This window comes from Eurytemora carolleeae, unplaced genomic scaffold (assembly GCF_000591075.1).
Source record: "Eurytemora carolleeae unplaced genomic scaffold, Eaff_2.0 scaffold1375, whole genome shotgun sequence".
NCBI classification, from domain to species: domain Eukaryota; kingdom Metazoa; phylum Arthropoda; class Copepoda; order Calanoida; family Temoridae; genus Eurytemora; species Eurytemora carolleeae.
In genome coordinates, this window is record NW_019397367.1 from 26,179 (window position 1) to 47,953 (window position 21,775).

At 30.7% G+C, this 21,775-nt stretch overlaps 2 protein-coding genes and 2 long non-coding RNA genes across 4 annotated transcripts; 2 read left to right on the forward strand and 2 right to left on the reverse strand.

Annotated features, from left to right (window-relative positions):
* Window positions 1–1,375: 1,375 nt before the first annotated feature.
* LOC111713783 (uncharacterized) lies at window positions 1,376–4,678 on the reverse strand. The gene is made up of 5 exons (XM_023488721.1): window positions 4,570–4,678; window positions 3,914–3,945; window positions 3,588–3,638; window positions 2,150–2,353; window positions 1,376–1,464 (listed from the first exon to the last, which is right to left on the reverse strand). Exons 1-5 carry the CDS (start codon window positions 4,588–4,590, stop codon window positions 1,422–1,424), a joined length of 351 nt encoding a protein of 116 aa, XP_023344489.1. The 5' UTR covers window positions 4,591–4,678; the 3' UTR covers window positions 1,376–1,421.
* Window positions 4,679–9,215: 4,537 nt separating this feature from the next.
* LOC111713784 (uncharacterized) lies at window positions 9,216–12,621 on the forward strand. The gene is made up of 5 exons (XM_023488722.1): window positions 9,216–9,375; window positions 10,877–10,958; window positions 11,653–11,750; window positions 12,061–12,111; window positions 12,546–12,621. The coding sequence occupies exons 1-5, from the start codon at window positions 9,302–9,304 to the stop codon at window positions 12,619–12,621; spliced, it is 381 nt and encodes a 126-aa protein (XP_023344490.1). The 5' UTR covers window positions 9,216–9,301.
* Window positions 12,622–13,761: 1,140 nt separating this feature from the next.
* On the forward strand, window positions 13,762–19,090 carry LOC111713789 (uncharacterized). The gene is made up of 4 exons (XR_002767788.1): window positions 13,762–13,873; window positions 14,123–14,167; window positions 15,464–15,541; window positions 17,172–19,090. It is a non-coding gene; the product is annotated as an uncharacterized LOC111713789 (long non-coding RNA).
* Window positions 19,091–19,180: 90 nt separating this feature from the next.
* Window positions 19,181–20,871, reverse strand: LOC111713790 (uncharacterized). The gene is made up of 3 exons (XR_002767789.1): window positions 20,792–20,871; window positions 20,482–20,559; window positions 19,181–19,756 (listed from the first exon to the last, which is right to left on the reverse strand). It is a non-coding gene; the product is annotated as an uncharacterized LOC111713790 (long non-coding RNA).
* Between the last annotated feature and the right edge of the window lie 904 nt (window positions 20,872–21,775).

Below are 21,775 nucleotides of genomic sequence, written 5' to 3' on the forward strand. Positions count from 1 at the left end.
CCCTCTGGAAACTTTTATCTGAAGAATTGTTAAACTAATCCATTGATCAAATATTGAAAACCCTCTGGAAACTTTTATCTGAAGAACGTATTCAACCAAATGGTTTATCTCTTTTATTGATATTTTTCAGCTATACTGTTTTGCTCAAAAAACAACGATTTATTTTTTGAAAAAGTCTATTACATTTGAAATTTAAAATACTTATTGAAGATTTTTTATCCATCATCTCTCTCATTAAAACCATTGTAATAAATCACCTTTTGCACTTGTTAAATAAACAATAATTAAAGGTGCTGTTATCGCAATGGGACAGTCCATGCAAAAATGGCAATACCAATTCACAACGGAATCCTGAAAAACTTTTCTGACCAAGAATGAATTAAGGATCAATGAACTTACAATTTTGAACACAGATTATTTCTTAATGTAGTTTCGCTACAAAATTGAAATTAAGCATTTTTACTTCGGAAGTAAGTACTACCATTTTGAGACTTCATTTCTAAGACTTTTTTCTGGTTCCAGTATAATTTTATAAAAAGTGAAAACTACAGGGAACAAAGGATGTTTACAACCATGGGAAAACACCCTTGGGTATATTCAAAATGCAGATGCATTGAAGAAAAGTCCTTTTTATGATAACGTCTAAGACTTAACCACTTTTTTCCAACACTTATCACTTTTTGTCTATGATCTTATTTCCTGAGACTTTATTAGCCAGCCCCCATATTATTTTAGGAAAATAAGTTCCAGGAATCTAAACCTCAGGACTTTATTTCCAGTGAAATTTGTCCGAGGACTTCAGAAAATTGGGACTTTTAAACAAAGTTTTTATTTCCAGGTTTTTTCAGAAACTTTTTTCCTGTGAACTTCTGGCATAGATTCTGAAAGCATTTAGTAAACGTCAGAATTAAACACGTTTAAACCTAAGAAAACGACAACATTTTCCACAATATTGATCGGATTCAGGTTTATAAAGTACGGTCGTGAATCGGGCATTACCATCTTGGCCACTGTCACAATCAATCATGTCTACAGTCCCTTAAACATTACGCGTTTTCACTACAGCTAGAAGTCCGTCCACAAGTGTCAATTTTACTGCAGTAGACAAAATTAATTTTCAGAAAAATGTTAAAATGCAACAGTTTGTGCCCGGGAACACCTGAAATAAAATTATAAATGGAACGGTTTGGACCCGGGAACATCTAAAATAAGGATAGAAATGAATGGAACGGTTTGAACCCATGAACACCTAAAATAAGAATAAAAATGCAACAGTTTGAACTCGGGAATACCTGAAATAAAATTAGAAATGGAACGGTTTGAACCCGGGAACACCTAAAATAAGGATAAAAATGCAACAGTTTGAACTCGGGAATACCTGTAATAAAATTAGAAATGGAACGGTTTGAACCCGGGAACACCTAAAAACAGGATAAAAATGCAACAGTTTGTACCCGGGAACACCTAAAATAAAATTGTAAATGGAACAGTTTTAACACTGGAACACCTAACATAACTGCAAACGTTTTTTTAAGTGACTCTTAATTTTTAAAGTGTCCTGTTTGATTGACAACGGTACCCTTTAAGCATAAGAGATTAAAGGAAGAAGAATTCTTAAATAAATAAGCATAATTGATTAGTTATGCACGATAAATTAGCATAATGATTAGTTATGAACGATAAATTAGCATAATGATTAGTTATTATCGATAAATTAGCATAATGATAAGTTATGAACGATAAATTAGCATAATGATTAGTTATGAACGATAAAAATGTTTAGTCTGCGAAATTTTCCAAACATTTTTACATCTATTGTATCCAGTGTTATCATTTATATATAATTTGTAATATCTGTTTGTCTGTTTGTATGTTCGATCATAACTCATAAACCCCTTGACTGATTTGCCTCAAATTTTATTTGGAGAACTCGGGAGAACAACGGGAATGTTCTCAACTTGGTTTTAAGATTCTAAGATAAATGGGTCAACTTGAAATCGTAATTTTAAATCAAATCAGATGTCTGCCAAACTAAAAAATTTAAATGAATTTCCTAAATCAAAAATGACCAAGCGCGGGTAAATGGTGGCAGTAACTATTGAGTACACTGGGTTCTCAAGCTATAAGTATTCATATATTTCAATTTTACCTGAAATCTGGATTGTTAGAATCGTCAAAATCTTCCGGAGCATCTTCATCATATATTCGTGTACTTGTTAGAATATTCAAACTTTTAGAGTTCCTGTCCGACATTGAACATTTTTCATCCAAGGTCTCATCATTCTCACCCTTCTCCTCTTTCTTCTCATCGATCTCACCCTTCTCATCATGGCCACCTTTCAAGCTCTTTGGGCTGAAAAAAAATATACACTTCGAAAAAGAAATGTAACGTCTATTTTTACGAACTGATTAAACTCCTTCTGTAAAAAATGTGATCACACATTGAAGACACCCCCCCCCCCCCCCCAACTCCTGCATATTGAAGACACCCTCCCCCCACTCCCACCTCCCACTACCTGCATATTGAAGACTCCCTCACCCCCACCACCCCCACCTCCTGCATAACCATTTTATGACGCTAACGTATTTGTATTTAAATACAAAACAATATAAGACTAAATTACAAAGGTACTGCAAAGTTTTCCTAAAGGGAGTGTCTGGCTAGACATGAGAATGCAGTATTGTAAGACATTTTTTAGAATTTATTTGAGACCAGTCAAGACGTTTTTACGGTGCATATTTGTTCAGCAAGAGCGTAAATTCAATCCTTAAAGGGACTGTAAAGGAAAAATGAAAGGGGGTATAGGCTGAAAGCTAATCACTTTAGCTCTTGATCGTGACCCATGAAAGTTTTATATGATGTTCCTATCTGTCTTTCATTCCTTTACAGTCCCTTTAAAATCCTCACAGATTGTTCATTTTAGAAGGATGATTTTGAGAATTTTTTTTTTATTTTTCAATGAGGACCACGAAAATTTTTTTAAAACATTCTGCAGTAAATTAATTAATTGTTTAGGAACAGATTGAGAACATAAAAATTTACGCTTTTCATCGAAATTAAGTAATCTTATTCAGTTATTGGTTTTTGTAACATTTTCTATATGTAGATTTCCTAGAATATTTATTGAAAAGACTTTGAAGAAATCTGCGAACAATTTCGTAAAGAATAAAAAAATTCAATATAATAATGGAAAAGAAATACTTGATTTTATAACATAGATTTATGGACAAATTTGTTTCAATTGATAAATATGTTTCAAAACATTTGTTTCCTTTTTTGTCGTAATTCTTGAATAATTAAAAAAAAATCTCAAATGAATCCTAAAAATAATTTTCTACAAAGCTATTCTCAGCTCAAATACTGTCTAGTCAGATTTTTAACACTTTTTAAAAGATTTCGTTTCCTTGATAATAAAAATTTAATCTATTAAATACTATTAGAAACGAAAATTATGATTTTATTTTGGAACAAATTTCTCATGTCTTTTTAATCCTAATTTAGTTGTGTAAAAAATGTCTTAGTGAAAAAATTACGAATAAATTGTCATTTTTTGATCCACTTATTTTTGAGACACCCTGTAATGTACCTGTTGGTTGCCCAGTGTGTATCAGCTGAAACCTCGGATGTCCAACAAAAACTGAAAAAAATTGTATTTGAATTCGATTGAAGAATGTAAATGTAAAATGTTCATTTAAACAGTTTTTAAAGGGACTATAAATGCTTTCAAATGGTTTTTTCCTTAATGCAAATTTTTTTTATAAAATTAGTTTCGTTCAGGACTTCGGTCTTTTGGAACGTTGCCACTTGAGAAATTGTCAGAAAACTATCATGTCCTAAAAAACCTAAATACACTTACTTCTTACCCTCCCCCCCTGGCTTTAATAAGAAGTGTTAATCTTAGGTTATAAATACCTGCATTTTTTACGAATAAATTCTCTAATAACCTAAACGCAAAAAATCATCATAAAAAGGACAAAAATATTGTCTAAAACAGGACTCATATAAACTAGAATTGGAAGACGACTGTTAAGACTTAATGTTACGATTTAATATTTTACAATAATCATGAAACACAGAAATGTGTAGTTCACACAGGCCTATTTCACAAGTTGATTTTTAAGCAATAAATATTGAAAACGTCAAAAACAACAAAAACTTCAAAAAGTTCCTGAAATGTCGTCTTTCCACAAAAGTAGTATGGAATACCGTGACTTAGAGCAAAGTAAACCCGTTCCGCCTCACTATTTAAATAATAATATTTTGCTGCCTTACCTAATTTTAATGATATATTTTATTATATCGCCTTTTTTTTCTTGCCTTAAGATTATGTTTTGCAACAAAGCGACACTCAAGAGAACTCTTTATTTCATCTTTATTAGAATTCAAATTATGTACATCTCTAAAAAAAGAATAGAGATCTATCGAGTGTATATTTGTTGTAAAGATCAGGCATGTCCTTGACGCCATGAAAAAGATTAAATTAAAATTTCTTTTTAACTTGAGTATCAAACATGCACCAACATGCGGTTCAATTCATTTTCTGTCCTTCTAGATTGACGATTTCTTGCCTGAATGTAAGTACAGGTCATATCTGAACTTTTCAAACATTTATGCTATTTATATGAATAGCTATACTGTCCGTTGGGAGTAAAAAATCTGAAATACAATCAGTTATTATAATTTTTACATATCTTAATTTCAGCGCAAGCTAAAAAAGGATACATAATCTGCGTATTATTTTATATATGTTCATGTTAGTAGGTTTCAGTTTATTTCTGCATGCAAGGTTAACCTGTAAACAGAGTTCAGAGACGACAGTACAAAAACTGTCAAGAGTTCCCTAATATTCATGATTTCCTGCAACTTCAAACTTGGTCCGTTCTTTTAAATCATTAAAAAATTAATTATCATAATGATAATAATAGTAATAATAATAATAATGATAAATAGTAATTAATAATTACTATACAGTGAAACCCTTAACAACGAATACATCGGAAGAATTTATAAATGTCGTATTGACAATTTTTCAATGAGTTTTATACTAAATTACGTAAATTTCAGTATTTGCGAAAATAAATAAATAGCCATGAATATGCGGGAACAGTTTTAAAGAGTTCCATATAATCATTTAATTAAAAAACTAAAATCTGCAACATTTCATTATCAGAAAGTGAATAATACGACATTTGATGAATTCTTTCGATGTATTTGTTATTAAGGGGTTCACTGTAGTTAAAGCAGAAAACTTAATTCAACCTTGGAATCGTCACAATTAAAGAGTTTCAGGTCTTCTTTATAGTCTCATCTTTAACGGTAGTCCTGTACATAAAAAATAGGACAAATGACAAATTCCCTGAAAGGATGAGACTGTAAATACGATATGAAACTCTTCAAATATGACGATTTTATGATGTTAAATTAAGTCAATTCTGTCTTAAATATAGTTATTTAAAATCTTATTTAAGGATTTAATAAGGAAAGAAACAAGTCTGCAGTTGTACAAAACCATTAGTATTAGGAAACAGATAGACGGTATTAATTCCGTACAGTCTTCTCTGGAGTCTAACTGCTATAGCGGTTTAAATGTCTTTAAAAAGTATATTAGGGTTAAACTAATAAAAACTCCCAAATTTACGAGTTGTTTTTTTTGAAAATATACACTAAGTTAGTTATGTTAAGATCAGGAAAAAAAAAATTAAGTTGTATAATCCCGTTCAGAGGGTTACAAAAAAACATAAAACCTTAAATCAATGTATTTAAAGGGTTCCATGTCTTTTTTTTTAATGCTTTCTCATGGTTTTCTCTGCTTTGTTAAAAATTGCGAAGCAATTTCCACAACTTCGCGGTACCCCAACACATCTTAAATGAGAGTGAAAAGTTTAAATAAATTATGATTACTTTGTCAAATACGACATAATTTCAGTAGATTGTTACCATGGTTAGTGGTTACCCACAAAGCAGTAGACTGAAAAGACTCTAAAAATATGACGACATTAAGGTTAAACTAAGACTTCTTTGCTATTTGTTCTCCCCCTTTTGCTACATTAACTTGAAGGTATTATACGTAATTTCAGCTGATTAAATGTACACCATATGCTTCCATGGCCGTCGGCCGAGGTTATTGAAAATATTTAGATCAGAAATTAGATCCGAACTTAAATCAAACTATAATTCCATTACGTCACATTCATTCAGATCGTAATTTTTGCGTCACTACAGGATAATAGGAGAGGGGGGAGGGGGCGTCGGCATTTTCACCCCCCCCCCTCTTTCCCATCTTACGCCCCCTGAATAAATTCTCCAATACAAGAGATTCATGAAACTTTCCAGAAATAGCAGAGTATTTTTTTCGGGAAATTTGTTTGAGTTTTGGAAAAATCTGGTAAATTCGGAACTAGATTATGGGATTTGAATGTTTTCATGTTTCTAAACTATGCAGTAGGAATATTGCTAAGAAACAATTTTCGTTCAATTTTTACAATCAAGGTGTTGTTAGAAAGCTCTGTATTTTAGTTATTTTATGGTGTTAATTTTTTCCTTAAAATCTTCATACTTCTTGGAGAGTAAGTCGATTTTTCACATCTCATTTTCATTCGTTCATAAATTGTATGAAAAAATTAAAAAGATTTTCGTAATTTTTTAATCATAAACTATTAATCTAAGGTTTTTTTTTTAAACTAAAATTTTGGATCATCGATCAGTACTTTTGGAGCAATCTAAAATTAAATTAGCATTAAAAAAAAATTTAAAAATGTGTACCCCTCCGTGAGAACCTTGCCCAGACCACAACAATAATTTTGTTTTCAATTTTCTTTTTGAAATCAGTTGGTACAATCCACAGCCCTCCTTTTTAACAATTTTTTTTATCTAACCCACCTGGGCAAAATAAAAACAATTTTTGTGAATCTAAAATTAAGATTAAAAATCTTGTTTTTGGTTCCGCCGTTTGGCCAGCTATTGCAAACATAGAAATATATAATAATGAGCAGGGAGCTTTATTACTTACATGTATCAACGGAATTGTATTAATACTGCAAGACATCCTTTTTTGCAAATCGTAAGTCCATTTATTTAAATTCTATCTATCTATCTATCTATCTATCTATCTATCTATCTATCTATCTATCTATCTATCTATCTATCTATCTATCTATCTATCTATCTATCTATCTATCTATCTATCTATCTATCTATCTATCTATCTATCTATCTATCTATCTATCTATCTATCTATCTATCTATCTATCTATCTATCTATCTATCTATCTATCTATCTATCTATCTATCTATCTATCTATCTATCTATCTATCTATCTATCTATCTATCTATCTATCTATCTATCTATCTATCTATCTATCTATCTATCTATCTATCTATCTATCTATCTATCTATCTATCTATCTATCTATCTATCTATCTATCTATCTATCTATCTATCTATCTATCTATCTATCTATCTATCTATCNAATAGGATTCACATCTCAGATTCATGTGAAGCCTCTTGATAGTCTAAAATAGGATTCACATTTCAGATTCATGTGAAGCCTCTTGATAGTCTAAAATAGGATTCACATCTAAGATCCATGTGAAGCCTTTTGATAGTCTAAAAATAGGATTCACATCTCAGATTCATGTGAAGCCTCTTGATAGTCTATATTAGGATTCACATTTCAGATTCATGTGAAGCCCCTTGGTAGTCTAAAATAGGATTCACATCTAAGATTCATGTGAAGCCTCTTGGTAGTCTAAAATAGGATTCACATCTAAGATTCATGTGAAGCCTTTTGGTAGTCTAAAATAGGATTCACATTTCAGATTCATGTGAAGCCTTTTGGTAGTCTAAAATAGGATTCACATCTAAGATTCATGTGAAGCCTCTTGGTAGTCTAAAATAGGATTCACATCTTAGATTCTTGTGAAGCCTCTTGGTAGTCTAAAATAGGATTCACATCTCTGATTCGTGTGAAGCCGGCCTCTTGATAGTCTAAAAATAGGATTCACATCTCAGATTCATGTGAAGCCTCTTGATAGTCTATAATAGGATTCACATTTCAGATTTATGTGAACCCTCTTGATAGTCTAAAATAGGATTCACATTTCAGATTCATGTGAAGCCTCTTGATAGTCTAAAATAGGATTTACATCTCAGATTCATGTGAAGCCTCTTGGTAGTCTAAAATAGGATTCACATCTCAGATTCATGTGAAGCCTCTTGATAGTCTAAAATAGGATACACATCTCAGATTCATGTGAAGCCTCTTGATAGTCTAAATTAAGATTCACATCTCAGATTCATGTGAAGCCTCTTGATAGTCTAAAATATGATTCACATCTCAGATTCATATGAACCCTCTTGATAGTCTAAAAATAGAATTCACATATCAGATTCATGTGAAACTTCTTGGTGGAAGTCTAAAACATTTTAATCTTTGAAAACGCTGCATATCAGTAATTGTGAGTAGCATTAAGAATTTCTCTTGCCTCCAAAATTGAAAAAACAGTTAAATGGTGCAGGTTAAAGTAGGAAGTGCACTGTAGTGAGTATCTGTGTATAAGTTATTCAACATATCTATAAACGTTATTATTCTCTTAATATATCTAGTGATCGATCATATATTAATATTGTCCGCTTGCTTTGATCCTTCTGACGAGGATTTGTAAAACAAGGTTTTCATATGTTTCGTTAAATTTTCCCACCCTCTCTAAAAGTACGGAGAGAGTCATATTTAATTGATTTTGTTTGTTATTACAAAAGGGGTGGTACTCGAGTATACTGGTAACAGAGTTAGATTTTTATGTAAGAAGTGTATATTAGGGGGGTATGGTTTCAACCCCCCCCCCTTGATAGAGAAAGGGAAAAGTTAAAAGAATACTGACGGTTGAAAAAAACTAACTATTGTTGGGATAAACTATATTTTGCTCTTGTTAAAATGCTAACACGTTTCAACACGTTTCAAAAGAATAATGTAATCATGAAGTTTATAGTTTGAAGTGATAGCAATCAATATTATTTTCTGCTGTAAAGGGAGGGGTTTTGAAGATGGAAGATGTTTAGGTATTTACTTTAATCATACAGTGGCACCCATAAAACTTTGGAAAAGAAATACATCTGTTAGACTCAAGAGATAGTCCAATTTTAAGAAACATAACAATAGTATTTTTAACTATATTAAGATTTTATATTATTTACATTTTTTTCTTTCAGATGTACATTATGTAAAGTTTGAATTGTACTGCACGATATGTACACCAAAGACCCTGCTAGGCTGTGACGAAGAATTTGTAAACAAACATCATGAAGAACTTGTTATTGTTTTTATTGATTGGTTGTTTTCATGCAGTACACTCATATTTTGATACAGCAACAAGGAATGGTTTACAAACAACTAATTCAAAAAAATAAAAACAATTGGAATTTACTAATGAAAAGTGTTTATCTCAATATCGGTAGTTAACTACTTTTCTCTATTAGGATAAAGGTGGATAGTGGTTGGTAGGATGCCTCTCTGTTTTGATTTGATTTAAAGGAAGCGTACTTTCAATTAACCCTCCTTACAAAGATGCCAATGCCTGCGCGATTCACAATGATACCCTTAAAAGCTTTGTCGGATCAAGTATGAATTATAATTATATATCAATTTTTCTAATCTTGAAAACAGATTATTTTTAATTGTGAGTTTTCTACACAAGTTATTTGCGTCTTTCTCTGGAGGAAAACAGATAGGAATTATCAGAATTAAACACTTTTAAACCTATATTAAAACTACAATACCTTTAACATTATTGATCAGATAAAGGTTTTAAGGGTACCGTTGTGAATTGGCATTGTTACAATGTATGGAAGGCTGCTTGAGCTTATGCTTACCTTCCCTTTATTTATTCTTCACAAAAGTTTACTCCGATCAAACTAGGAATTATGCCATATTTTACGAATTTTTATCAAATGTGTTATTAAAAGAAATTAAATTTTTAAAAAACGTCTCCCTAGTCCCTACTATAATGTAATTTCTTTCGGGAATAAATATATATTTTTTTAAAAATCTCAATTTTTTAGAGGTAGTGGGGTTTCGCCTGTCTGGGGAGGGGGGGGAGGGCAGAAGTAAACAAACGCCACCCAAACGTGTTTTTCGGCATTTGCACTCCTCAATTGGTAATCTCCACAACCTCAATTGGTAATCAGAAATAAAAAAGTTAACATTAAACCGTTTATTTCTTAGAAATATGACCATATTGACCTCTGTTAATAGCCTATGGTGTACAATATTCTTCGCTCCTCCTAAGTTTCGAAAGTAAATCTTCAAGTGCGCAACCATTGAAAATTAAGTATTAAATTCAATAATTATTTATAGCGCTTCATTGGAGCGCGCGTGCGCAAAGGTTCAAAAACGTAATTTTATTTCTAGCGCTTCATGTGGCATATTTAAAGATTTATTTTCGAAAGTAAGGAGCTATAAAGAAAGCTTTAAGAATATTGTACACCATATGGCTATTAACAGAGGTCAATATGGCCTTCTTTCTAAGAAGTAATAAGGTTTAATGTTAACTTTTTTATTTCTGAATACCAATTGAGGAGCGCACATTCATCGAAACACGTTTGGGTGGCGTTTTTTTTTACTTCTACACTCCCACCCCCCCTTCGTCTGGGTTTCTTTCTTTGATAAAATATGTAGATTTAAATGTGTGTTAAAAAAATACTTTAATTTGGTAAGAAATGCATCGGATAAAATACTTTTCAGTTATAAGTTCTCCAATTCTCAATTCCAAAACAAACTGCTCAAGAAAATCCTCTATTAATTCTAGTCTCTTTAAAAAACTAATTTAACTTTTATTCTAAAATTTGATTGATGACGTAAACTGAAATTGTTGGCAGAGCTGGAGATTTTCTCTCAACATGTTCAGAATTAAACAGTTCAGATACACAGTTCACATGTTCAGGAACAATTTGTTCAAAGGTAAATATGTTCAAAACTAAACTATTCAGATACACAGTTCACACGTTCAGAAACAATTTGTTCAAATGTAAATATGTTCAAAACTAAACTGTTCAGAAACACAGTTCACATGTTCAGGAACAATTTGTTCAAAGGTAAATATGTTCAAAACTAAATAGTTCAGAAACATAGTTTACATGTTTAGAAACAATTTGTTCAAATGTAAATATGTACAAAACTAAACTGTTCAGAAACACAGTTAACATGTTCAGGAACATTTTGTTCAAAGGTAAATATGTTCAAAACTAAACTATTCAGAAACACAGTTCACATGTTCAGAATAAATTAAATTTCTACATATTTCAGATATTTCTATGAAACGTATTCCTTCATATTTCAGGATATTTCCTTGAAACTAATTTCTCCGTATTTCAGGATATTTCCTTGAAACTAATTTCTCCAAATTTCAGGATATTTCCTTGAAACTAATTTCTCCAAATTTCAGAATTTTTCTTTGAAACTAATTTCTCCGTATTTCAGGATATTTCCTTGAAACTAATTTCTCCATATTTCTGGATATTTCCTTGAAACTAATTTCTCCAAATTTCAGAATTTTTCCTTGAAACTAATTTCTCCATATTTCAGGATATTTCCTTGAAAATAATATTTCCATATTTCAGGATGTTTCCTTGAAACTAATTTCTCCATATTTCAGGATATTTCCTTGAAGTTAGATGTCAGCTCCCTGCAAGAGCTAAGCTGTGAAAATATCGAAGACTGTTATCCTTCAAATTCAAATATGATCTGTCACAGGGATACAACTAATCAAGTATCAATAATTTATTATAGTTACGTTGCAAATATTTTTGCTAGAAGCATAATTGCTAGAAATGTAAATGCTACAAGATTTCTAACGCCACCTCAAAATTTTCGTCAATGATGACAGCAAACGAAATTTCACAAAAATATTTCGAAATTCGTTAAAAGGATGGTTCGCGTATCGCGAAAATGATCGAAATAAGCTCTGCGAAAATAATTTCTGGAAATATGGAAACCCATGCAATAACTGAACTTTGTAAATTTTTATAATAAAACACTTTTATTTGATAAGTTTTATCTGCAGGGATAGATGCACTTGTCCTCCCTTCACAGCATTCAATATTTCAACATGCAGGTATTATATAGATAGGACACTTCAACCATAGATATAGGTATACTATAGATAGGACACGATATAGGTATACTATAGATAGGACACATCAACCATAGATATAGGTATACTATAGATAGGACACTTCAACCATAGATATAGGTATACTATAGATAGGACACTTCAACCATAGATATAGGTATACTTTAGATAGGACACTTCTACCATAGATATTGGTATACTTTAGATAGGACACTTTAACCATAGATATAGGTATAATATAGATAGGAAACTTTAACCATAGATAGGACACTTTAACATAGATAGGAATACAATAAATAGGACACTTCAATCATTGCTGTAGGAAAAAATATAGATATATTGGACTTTTTCTGTTTGTTGAGTGGTTTAATTTCATGTTAAAGCAGGGTTTGACACATATTTTTTTAATTTTCTAGATGTGAGATAACAGAGCTGTGTGTTGGTAACGACGACTTTCCTTGTCATAGTCATAATCTTAGGCAATCATTGTAAATCTTATCAGAATCCGATTCAGGGGGTCCTGAGCTTATCAGAATCTGATACAGGGGGTCCTGAGCTTATCAGATTTATCAGTATTTTGAAATATTTCCAGATATTACAGCTAGCTAATCTAAAATATTTCCAGCTAAATACAGTTAGCTAATCTAAAATATTTCCAGCTATTACACCTAGCTAATCTGAAATATTTCCACCTATTACAGCTAGCTAATCTGAAATATTTCCAGATATTACAGCTAGCTAATCTGAAATATTTCCAACTATTTTACCTAGCTAATCTGAAATATTTCCACCTATTACAGCTAGCTAATCTGAAATATTTCCAGCTATTACAGCTAGCTAATCTGAAATATTTCCAGCTATTACAGCTAGCTAATCTGAAATATTTCCAGCTATTATAGTAAGCTTATTTGAAATATTTCCAGTTATTACAGCTAGCTAATCTGAAATATTTCCAGCTATTATAGTAAGCTTATTTGAAATATTTCCAGCTATTACAGCTAGCGAATCTGAAATATTTCCAGCTATTACAGCTAGCTAATCTGAAATATTTACAGCTTTCACAGCTAGCTAATCTGAAATATTTCCAGCTATTACAGCTAGCTAATCCTAAATATTTCCAGCTATTACAGCTAGCTTATTTGAAATATTTCCAGCTATTACAGCTAGCTGATCTTAAATATTTCCAGTTATTACAGTTATATAATCTGAAATATTTCCAGTTATTACCGCAAGCTATTCTGAAATATTTACAGCTATTACAACTAGCTAATCTGAAATATTTCCAGCTATTACAGCTAGCTAATCTTAAATATTTCCAGTTATTACAGCTATATAATCTGAAATATTTCCAGTTATTACCGCAAGCTATTCTGAAATATTTCCAGCTATTACAGCTAGCTAATCTGAAATATTTACAGCTATTACAGCTAGCTAATCTGAAATATTTACAGCTATTACAACTAGCTAATCTGAAATATTTCCAGCTATTACAGTAAGCTAATCTGAAATATTTCCAGTTATTACAGCTAGCTAATCTGAAATATTTCCAGCTACTACAGCTAGCGAATCTGAAATATTTCCAGCTATTACAGCTAGCTAATCTGAAATATCTCATATCATTATTATTATCATCTAAGGTATATCCGGTACTGGTATTGCAGCTGCAGTGCTTGGTGCATTATTAGCTGCACTACTCGTTGCATTGGCAGCATACACTGCATTCAAATTATGCATTTGTGAAAAGGTAATTACCAAATATTTCTGGTATGTTTGGATGATTTGGTATAAATTCAATTACTGATATTTCCCATTGTTTTCTTTCTATTTCTGACATTTCTAAATAATTGATTGATATTTTCTGATATCTTCAATTATTTTCCATTAATTTTTATAATTTCTTCCAATTCTTTACAAAATCTGATTTTTAAAAGTTATTCAAAAAATGTCTCATCATCATTTTGGATAATTTCTGATTCAGCCATTTTTCTTTCAGGGAGATTATCACTGTGATGTAGTTGACGGGGTTCCCGAGGGAGAGGTACTATTTTTGTAGATTTTAAACAAAAAGTTTTAAATTGTTCTCTCTTTTACAAATAACTTAATTAGCTTAATTTACTAACACTTTAAAAAAGTTTATTTTGTTTTAAATTGAACTCTAACTTGTTTTTTAACACAATCTTTTTTTCTAAAAAGATATTATTTATTATTTTACACTGACAGAAGGAGAAGATCAAAGGAATTGAGTCTTTGTCACAAACTCTGTTTTATTAATCCCTATATCTTCACAACCCATGTGTCGTAGACCTTAGTTATTTCAAACCATGAATTCTGATGGATCAAATAATCTAAGTTTGAAATATCAAAGGTTTACATTATCTGGTTGTAGAGATATAGGTATTAGAAAATTTGAGTTTGTGGCAAAGACTCAATTCCTTTATGCGATATTACTGTTACGATTTTGTGAACTCGTACCTTCTCAAATTTTGATTTTACGTACGAGTTTAAGAAAAGCAAATTTATCTGGTTACATTATACATATTAGAATATTAGAATACATATTAGAAATTCAAAACATTTTGCACTTCTACATATCTTCAATAAGAGGAGATAGTATTAAAATATAATTTTCTTTAGTTTAACGTGATTTAACATGATCTTTCATTTTTTTCGTAGCTCAATATTAAAATTGTATAATTTAGCTGAAGCTATACAGTGAGAGCCAGAAAACTATGGAATAAGAAGACGATCGACTATTAGACATAAGATATGACTTTAGATAGTTCAGTAACCATTGTGCAGTGAATACAACAAATTCAACTTAACGAGTTATACTAGTAAAACATCAAATACACTAAAGTATTGCTATAATGTCGTCTTCCTATTCTACAGTTTTCTGGTTCTCACTGAAGTAGATATTATAATTATTTATATTAATAATCCGAGCCTTAGATTACAATATTACGTAAAATTTACTTCATAGTAAAACGTGATTTAGTCCAGCCGTTTATCCAGCTATACATATAGCAAACACATAGATTAATTAACGATAACAGATAGAACACAAGATGTCGTCTTTGGACGATTTAGGGGTTTTTCGTGCACAATAACTCTGAGGCTTGAGCCCAATGAAAATACGCGCATGCGGTGTAGAACACGCTCTCTCTCTGGAGCATGCGCTTATCTTCTTTTGGGTTCTGTCTCAGGATTATTGTGAACGAAACACCCCTTAATATTGAAAAGGCGACATCTAGTGTTCTATCTGTTATAACTCGTTAATCTATATATAGCAAACATTTATATAAATAAATAAATAATATAAATTATTATTATTTAGATTCATAATCCGAGCTGGGATTATCCTTCTCTAGATTTTATACCAAACGATGAAGAGATTGTCTTCACACTCGCGCAGGTATAACTTTATATCCCTACTCATTACATTTTACCCCAGGTACAACTAGGTATGTTAAATTTTTCATTTTTCAGAAAAACGATCGTTTCGTTATGATAACGACGACGAAATATCGAAAACGAAACGCTCGTTTTTCAAAACGATCGTTTTTATAAAATTCGTCGTTTTTTTAACGTTAACTCCTCGTTAACGATCGTTAACGACGGACCTTCGTTAACGATCGTTAACGAAGAGAGAAAACCGACCTGAAGAGCATCTGTACTTATCATTGAGTAGTTTTAAAGAAAATATAAAGGAGTTTTAACTCCCCAACAACTGTTAAACTTCATGTAAGACGACATTCAATAAAGTTGCAAGTAATTTTTTTCCCAAAAACAACCGTTTTGATAAAGTTCGTCATTTCGTTAACGATCGTTAACGACAACCCTTCGTTAACGATCGTTAACGACGACCTTTCGTTAACGATCGTTAACATAATTGTCAATAAAAAAATCGTTTTTTAAAGAAACAATCGTATAAAAAACGGTCTTAAATCGTTTAAATAAAAACGATCGTTTTCAAAAACGATCGCTATTCGTTTTCTAAAAGTTCAAAACGGGTGGGTCGTTTTTACAAACGATCGTTTTTGAAAACGAAACCTACTCTTTACATTATACCCCAGGTACAACTTTATATACCTACTCTTTAGATTATACCCCAGGTACAACTTTATATCCCTACTCTTTACATTATACTCCAGGTACAACTTTATATACCTACTCTTTACATTATACCCCAGGCACAACTTTATATACCTACTCTTTACATTATACCCCAGGTACAACTTTATATACCTACTCTTTACATTATACCCCAGGTACAACTTTATATGCCTACTCATGACATTATACCCGAGGTACAACTTTATATCCCTACTCTTTACATTATAACCCAGGTACAACTTTATATCCCTACTCTTTACATTATACCCCAGGTACAACTTTATATACCTACTTATAACATTATACCCCAGGAACAACTTTATATACCTACTCATTACATTTTACCCCAGGTACAACTTTATATACCTACTCATAACATTATACCCGAGGTACAACTTTATATCCCTACTCATTACATTATACCCCAGGAACAACTTTTATCCATACTCTTTACATTATACCCCAGGTGCAACTTTATATCCCTACTCCTTACTTTATACACCCGGTATAACTTTATATCCCTACTAATTACATTTTTCCCCGTATTATCTTTTTATTCCCTACTAATTACATTTTTCCCCGTATTATCTTTTTATTATTTTAATGGTAAATTAGACCTCTTATTTTAATGGTAAATTAGACCTCTTATTTTAATGGTAAATTAGACCTCTTATTTTAATGGTAAGTTAGACCTCTTATTTTAATGGTAAAATCGTCGTTTGACTGATAGTCTACCATATGCATCAAAAAAAGTTGAAAATTTGTTCACAACTACGAAGTTAAAAAAGTGAAGAAGTTTGAGCAGTTCTAGTATAAGCCGTTTTTAAGTTATAACGAAGGGGGGAAACCCCCCCCCCCCCCTGATCATGAGGTTTAACATTATGTTAAATTAAAGGTTTCATGAAACTTATGTTTCAAATCTGTTCCAGGCGAAGGATATGGTTGGTGCGAGTAATGCTAGTACTATTCATGTTACTGATGAAGTTGTGATGCATCAACTTCCAGAACATGCTGCAGACAATCCTAATCATCAATATAATCATCAAGATAACCCAGCTTACATTGAAACAGAGATCGATAGAATATCATGATTAATCAGGGATCTATTAATGATCAATTCAAGATGTATAAATGATAAATCAGTGATCAATTCATGGTTCATTTATGATTAATTCATGATAAATCACTGATCAATTCATGATAAATTACTGATCAATTCATGGTTACTTTTTGATCAATTCAAGATATATCAGTGATCAATTCATGGTTAATTTATGATCAATTTAAGATTTATCAGTGATAAAGCAGCGATCAATAAGTGATCAATTAGTGATAAAGCAGTGATAAGTTCATGATAAATCTGGAAGGAATGAGTCTTTTAAAATCGCAATATTTTTGCAATATAACGTCGTAAACCTTAGATATTTCAAACTATGAATCCTGTCAGATCAAATGATATTAGTTTGAAATATAAGAGATTTAGTGCAACAAAGGTTGCAAAGATATAGTGACAAAACTCATTTATTTTTAGGGTCAATTCTGACAAATTAATGATCAACCATTATTAAATTCATGGTAAAATTATGATCAATTTATGATAAATTATTGATTATTTAATGAGAAATTCCTAATCAACTAGTGTAAATTCATTATTATTTTACGATCAACTTATGAAAAATTCCAGGATCAACCAGTAATAAATTTAAGCTCAATTCATGAACAATTAATGATCAATTATTATTGATCAATTCATCTTATATTTATGATCAATACCGTTAAATTAATGATCAAACAGTAAAAACTTTATGCGTATATTCATGATTTATTCATGATAAATTTGATCATAATTAATCTTTCAAAAACTTATATTTCTCTTACGGCATAACATAGTTATTTAAAGTTAGACGAAATAGTCCAATTTTCTCACAAAATGTTCTAATTTATAATTTATGTTTATTTCTATTTTTATAAATTTCAAAAATTATTCTTCTAAATCTTTTGATATTAGTATTTAATATGTTTTATGAATCTCAAAACTCTACCTTTTATAATACCTTGACGCTAAGTAAGTGAGAAGAAAAATATATGTTTAAAGGCAGTAGGCCCAATTGACATGGAGATATAAGGGTAAAGATTAAAAGTTGTGTTTTATTTGGGCAATAATATTTATTTTAATTTGTCATTCATTAAAATACCAGATATTTTTTTATTTCAAGCTTTTACAATACCAACCTTATAGTTGTTTAAAGGACATATATTTGCAATAAAATATGATTTTTACAACACCAACCTTATAGTTGTTTAAAGGACATATTTGCAATAAAATATGATTTTTTGTTACTTAATCCTCTTTTTTTCTTGGAACACACTTTCCAATGCGTTGGAAACATTAAATTGTAAATTTGATCTTTGAAAACCCCTGCAACTGAAAACCCCTGGAACTGAACACCCCCTGCAACTGAACACCCCCTGCAACTAAAACCAAAAATACACACTAGAAGCTCTCATGTCTTAGTTTAAAAAAGTGCTCTGAAATTTTTGGGAGAAGCAAACCTAGTGATGCTGGGGGTTGTTTACATTTTTCCAATAAAATGCAGTACCCTGTTTTTTGTATGGGGTTTCATGGTGTATCTTTTCTTATCTTAAACTTTACAGTGTGTAAATACTTTGTAATTAGCGCTTCCTAAATTATATTTATATATATTGCAAACATCAACTGTACTGCAGTGTTATTCCAGAAGTTAAAGCATACTTTCTGTTTATATTCAGTCGTCGTCGCATATATCAATACAATGAAGACGACTTTCTATTTCAATGTTTAATTCCACCTTAAGCTTTTAAACAGCATGGATACAAAAAAATGGAAACAAAGAGAAGCTGTCAATTAAAAGCTCCTCTTTGTTTACTTGTAAACTTGCAATTTGAAAAAAAGATTGTTATAAATCAAAACTTAATTAAAAAAATCGTCGTCATTGTATTGAAATATACGACGGCGACTGTATTTTACAAAAACATGAGCACATTGACTATTAAGGCTAATCAAGTTTGATTGTTTATAATTTATTTATTAAGTTCTTCTGTACAATTTGATGTTTAAAATAGTAATACAATGTGATTGTGAATATGTATTAAGCTGTTGATTAAAAATAATAATCATTATTGCAATAAATAATACTCCATAATTTGTGTTCTCGGCTTGAATAAGTCACATTTATTTTATTTTCAACTTTCACTTAATGTGACCAGTGTTTAAATAAATTAGTTTAATATACTCTCTATTTTACTTTAATCAAAAAATTAAACAAGATAATTTCAAGATGTGTGTCAGAGTTTTCAGCAGACAAACTTTGAATAAGTTTCATTTAACTTCACCGAATGACGGACATGACTGACCGATGTCCTTAATAATAATAATTATTTTAAGTATGAATTGATGATCGAATTATTTCATTTCGTAGTTCTCTCTCTTTAGTTTGATTCTTCCTTCTCTTTTCTGCGGTTTTCTCGGAAATTCCTGAATAATGATAATTTAAATAATTATAAACGTTTATAAACTGGAGAGGTTTAATCCTGAACCACCGATTCAAATCCTCATAGATTCTTTTACATATGTTAATTTTTTTATTTTAACAATATTCTTTAAAGAATTAAATGATAACATTTTGACATTTCTATATTTCTGGTTATTCATTTTCTTCTTCTTCGTACATCTTTTATCATATTTTGGCTAATTTTGAAGAATTTCTTTTTTTTAACATCCTAGCAGTTGGCCAAGCCTCTAATTTAAGGAACTATAGGTTGAGAGGTTCCAGCTTTCCTAGTTTCCTGAAGTCTGTTTTGATTAGATCTGTGTCAGCTAAATTTAAATTCAAACCGGAAATACGTAGTGTAGCGATCTCTTTCCAATTCATTAAATTCGATTCAAGTAAGAATAATGTTTACTTTATCTAAGATTAAGAGAATATCTTTTATTATTATTGTTAGATAAACATAGTTTTTGACGTATATAACTGTAGCACTTAAAAATTATTAATCGTTGTTGAAAATTTACTAACACATAAAATTCTATTTTTTAATTCATATATTTTGACAACCTAGGATGTCGTAGAGCTTTTATATTTCAAAATATGAATTCTGTTTGATCAATTAGTTTTATCTTGAAATATCAAAGTTTAACAGGTTTCCTAGATATACGAATTAAAAAATTAAAGTTCTGCAACTAATCAATTTATTTCTCACCTAACTATTTGTCTAGCAATTCGTTTTTTCAAAAATAAATCCAAAAAAGTATCTTTGCGTCGTTTCTCTCGGAAATTCCTGATAACAAATATAAATATTAAACAACTGCATAAAAAAGCACATGTTGCAAAGTCAGTCTTCACAATAGATCTATTGTCTTAACCCTGAAAGGGTTGGGGGGGGGGAAGTGTGATGCATGACAAAAATCCAACTTTTTAAGATTTTTGGATTTATATGAGGTGTGCTATAGTGCAAGCCAGTTTTAAATGATGGATACTACCCTCGGCCACAACAAATATAGGGTTGTTACCTTACTATTCGTCTTGCAATTCGTCTTTTCAAAATTAAATCTAGAAAATTCTCTTTTCTTCGTTTCTCTCGGAAATTCCTAAAGAAATATTAAAAAATCAAGATAACGGGAAACACCCTTTGATTTCCCATGTGAAAGAGTTTTTCCGTTCAATTTTGATTTTAATAAAAATTGTCTATGACTATTATACAGGGTGTCCCAATGAACATGGGAATTCAGTGACGAATTCGATATCGCCTTTTTAAATAATTCCTTGATTTAGTACAGTGATACCTACTGAGAAAGCTGTAATCCGTAAGATTTGCGTCTGCTATGTTTACAATTTGTTTGTTTATGTTTTGACTGCATATGGTTGTACCTAGTAAANAGTATTGACACATCTTTACAGCCATTTACCGTTTTCATAAATTAAAAAATTAAACTCTAGCAGACATAATTATATTTTGGCTTTTGAAATTAGTTATTACAATGCTAATTCATAACAAAGACGATATCGAATTCGTCACTGAATTCCTATGTTTATTGGGACACCCTGTATTTATCTACATAGAAAAGGCATGTTGATTATATCGAAATTGAGTGCTAGTCTTAGTAAAATTTACAGGTATAACTATACAATGGTAATATTTGCTGCAATAATGCACAAAATTTATATTATTTTTCTGATATCCATATTAACACGACAGGTGTTGGGGAAAGAACAATGTTGTCATACCAATTCTTTTTCGTTATGGCATGCAGCAAGAAAGATTATAATATTATCTAATTAATGATCAAATGTTTCGCTATTGCGTAATAAGCCTAGGCTCGATTCACTTTCGTCTGTAAGTTATAAAAATATATACTGGAATATGTTTATTGTTTATTGCATATGTTATGAAAATATATACTGGAATATGTTTATTGTTTATTGCATATGTTATGAAAATATATGCTGGAATATGTTTATTGTTTATTGCATATGTTATGAAAATATATATTGGA

Bases quoted from the DNA above. Each gene is read 5' to 3' on its own strand.
- LOC111713783 (XM_023488721.1), bottom strand. From the start codon at position 4,590: ATGACCTGTACTTACATTCAG. The intron at 3,639-3,913 runs GTATTTATAACC...AATTTTTTTCAG, and splicing joins TTTATTCGTAAAAAATGCAG to TTTTTGTTGGACATCCGAGG. The intron at 1,465-2,149 runs GTAAAATTGAAA...ATTTTATTTTAG, and splicing joins TCTAACAATCCAGATTTCAG to GTGTTCCCGGGTACAAACTG.
- LOC111713784 (XM_023488722.1), top strand. From the start codon at position 9,302: ATGAAGAACTTGTTATTGTTTTTATTGATTGGTTGTTTTCATGCAGTA. The intron at 10,959-11,652 runs GTAAATATGTTC...TCCATATTTCAG, and splicing joins CAGGAACAATTTGTTCAAAG to GATATTTCCTTGAAGTTAGA. The intron at 11,751-12,060 runs GGATACAACTAA...TTTTATCTGCAG, and splicing joins TCAAATATGATCTGTCACAG to GGATAGATGCACTTGTCCTC.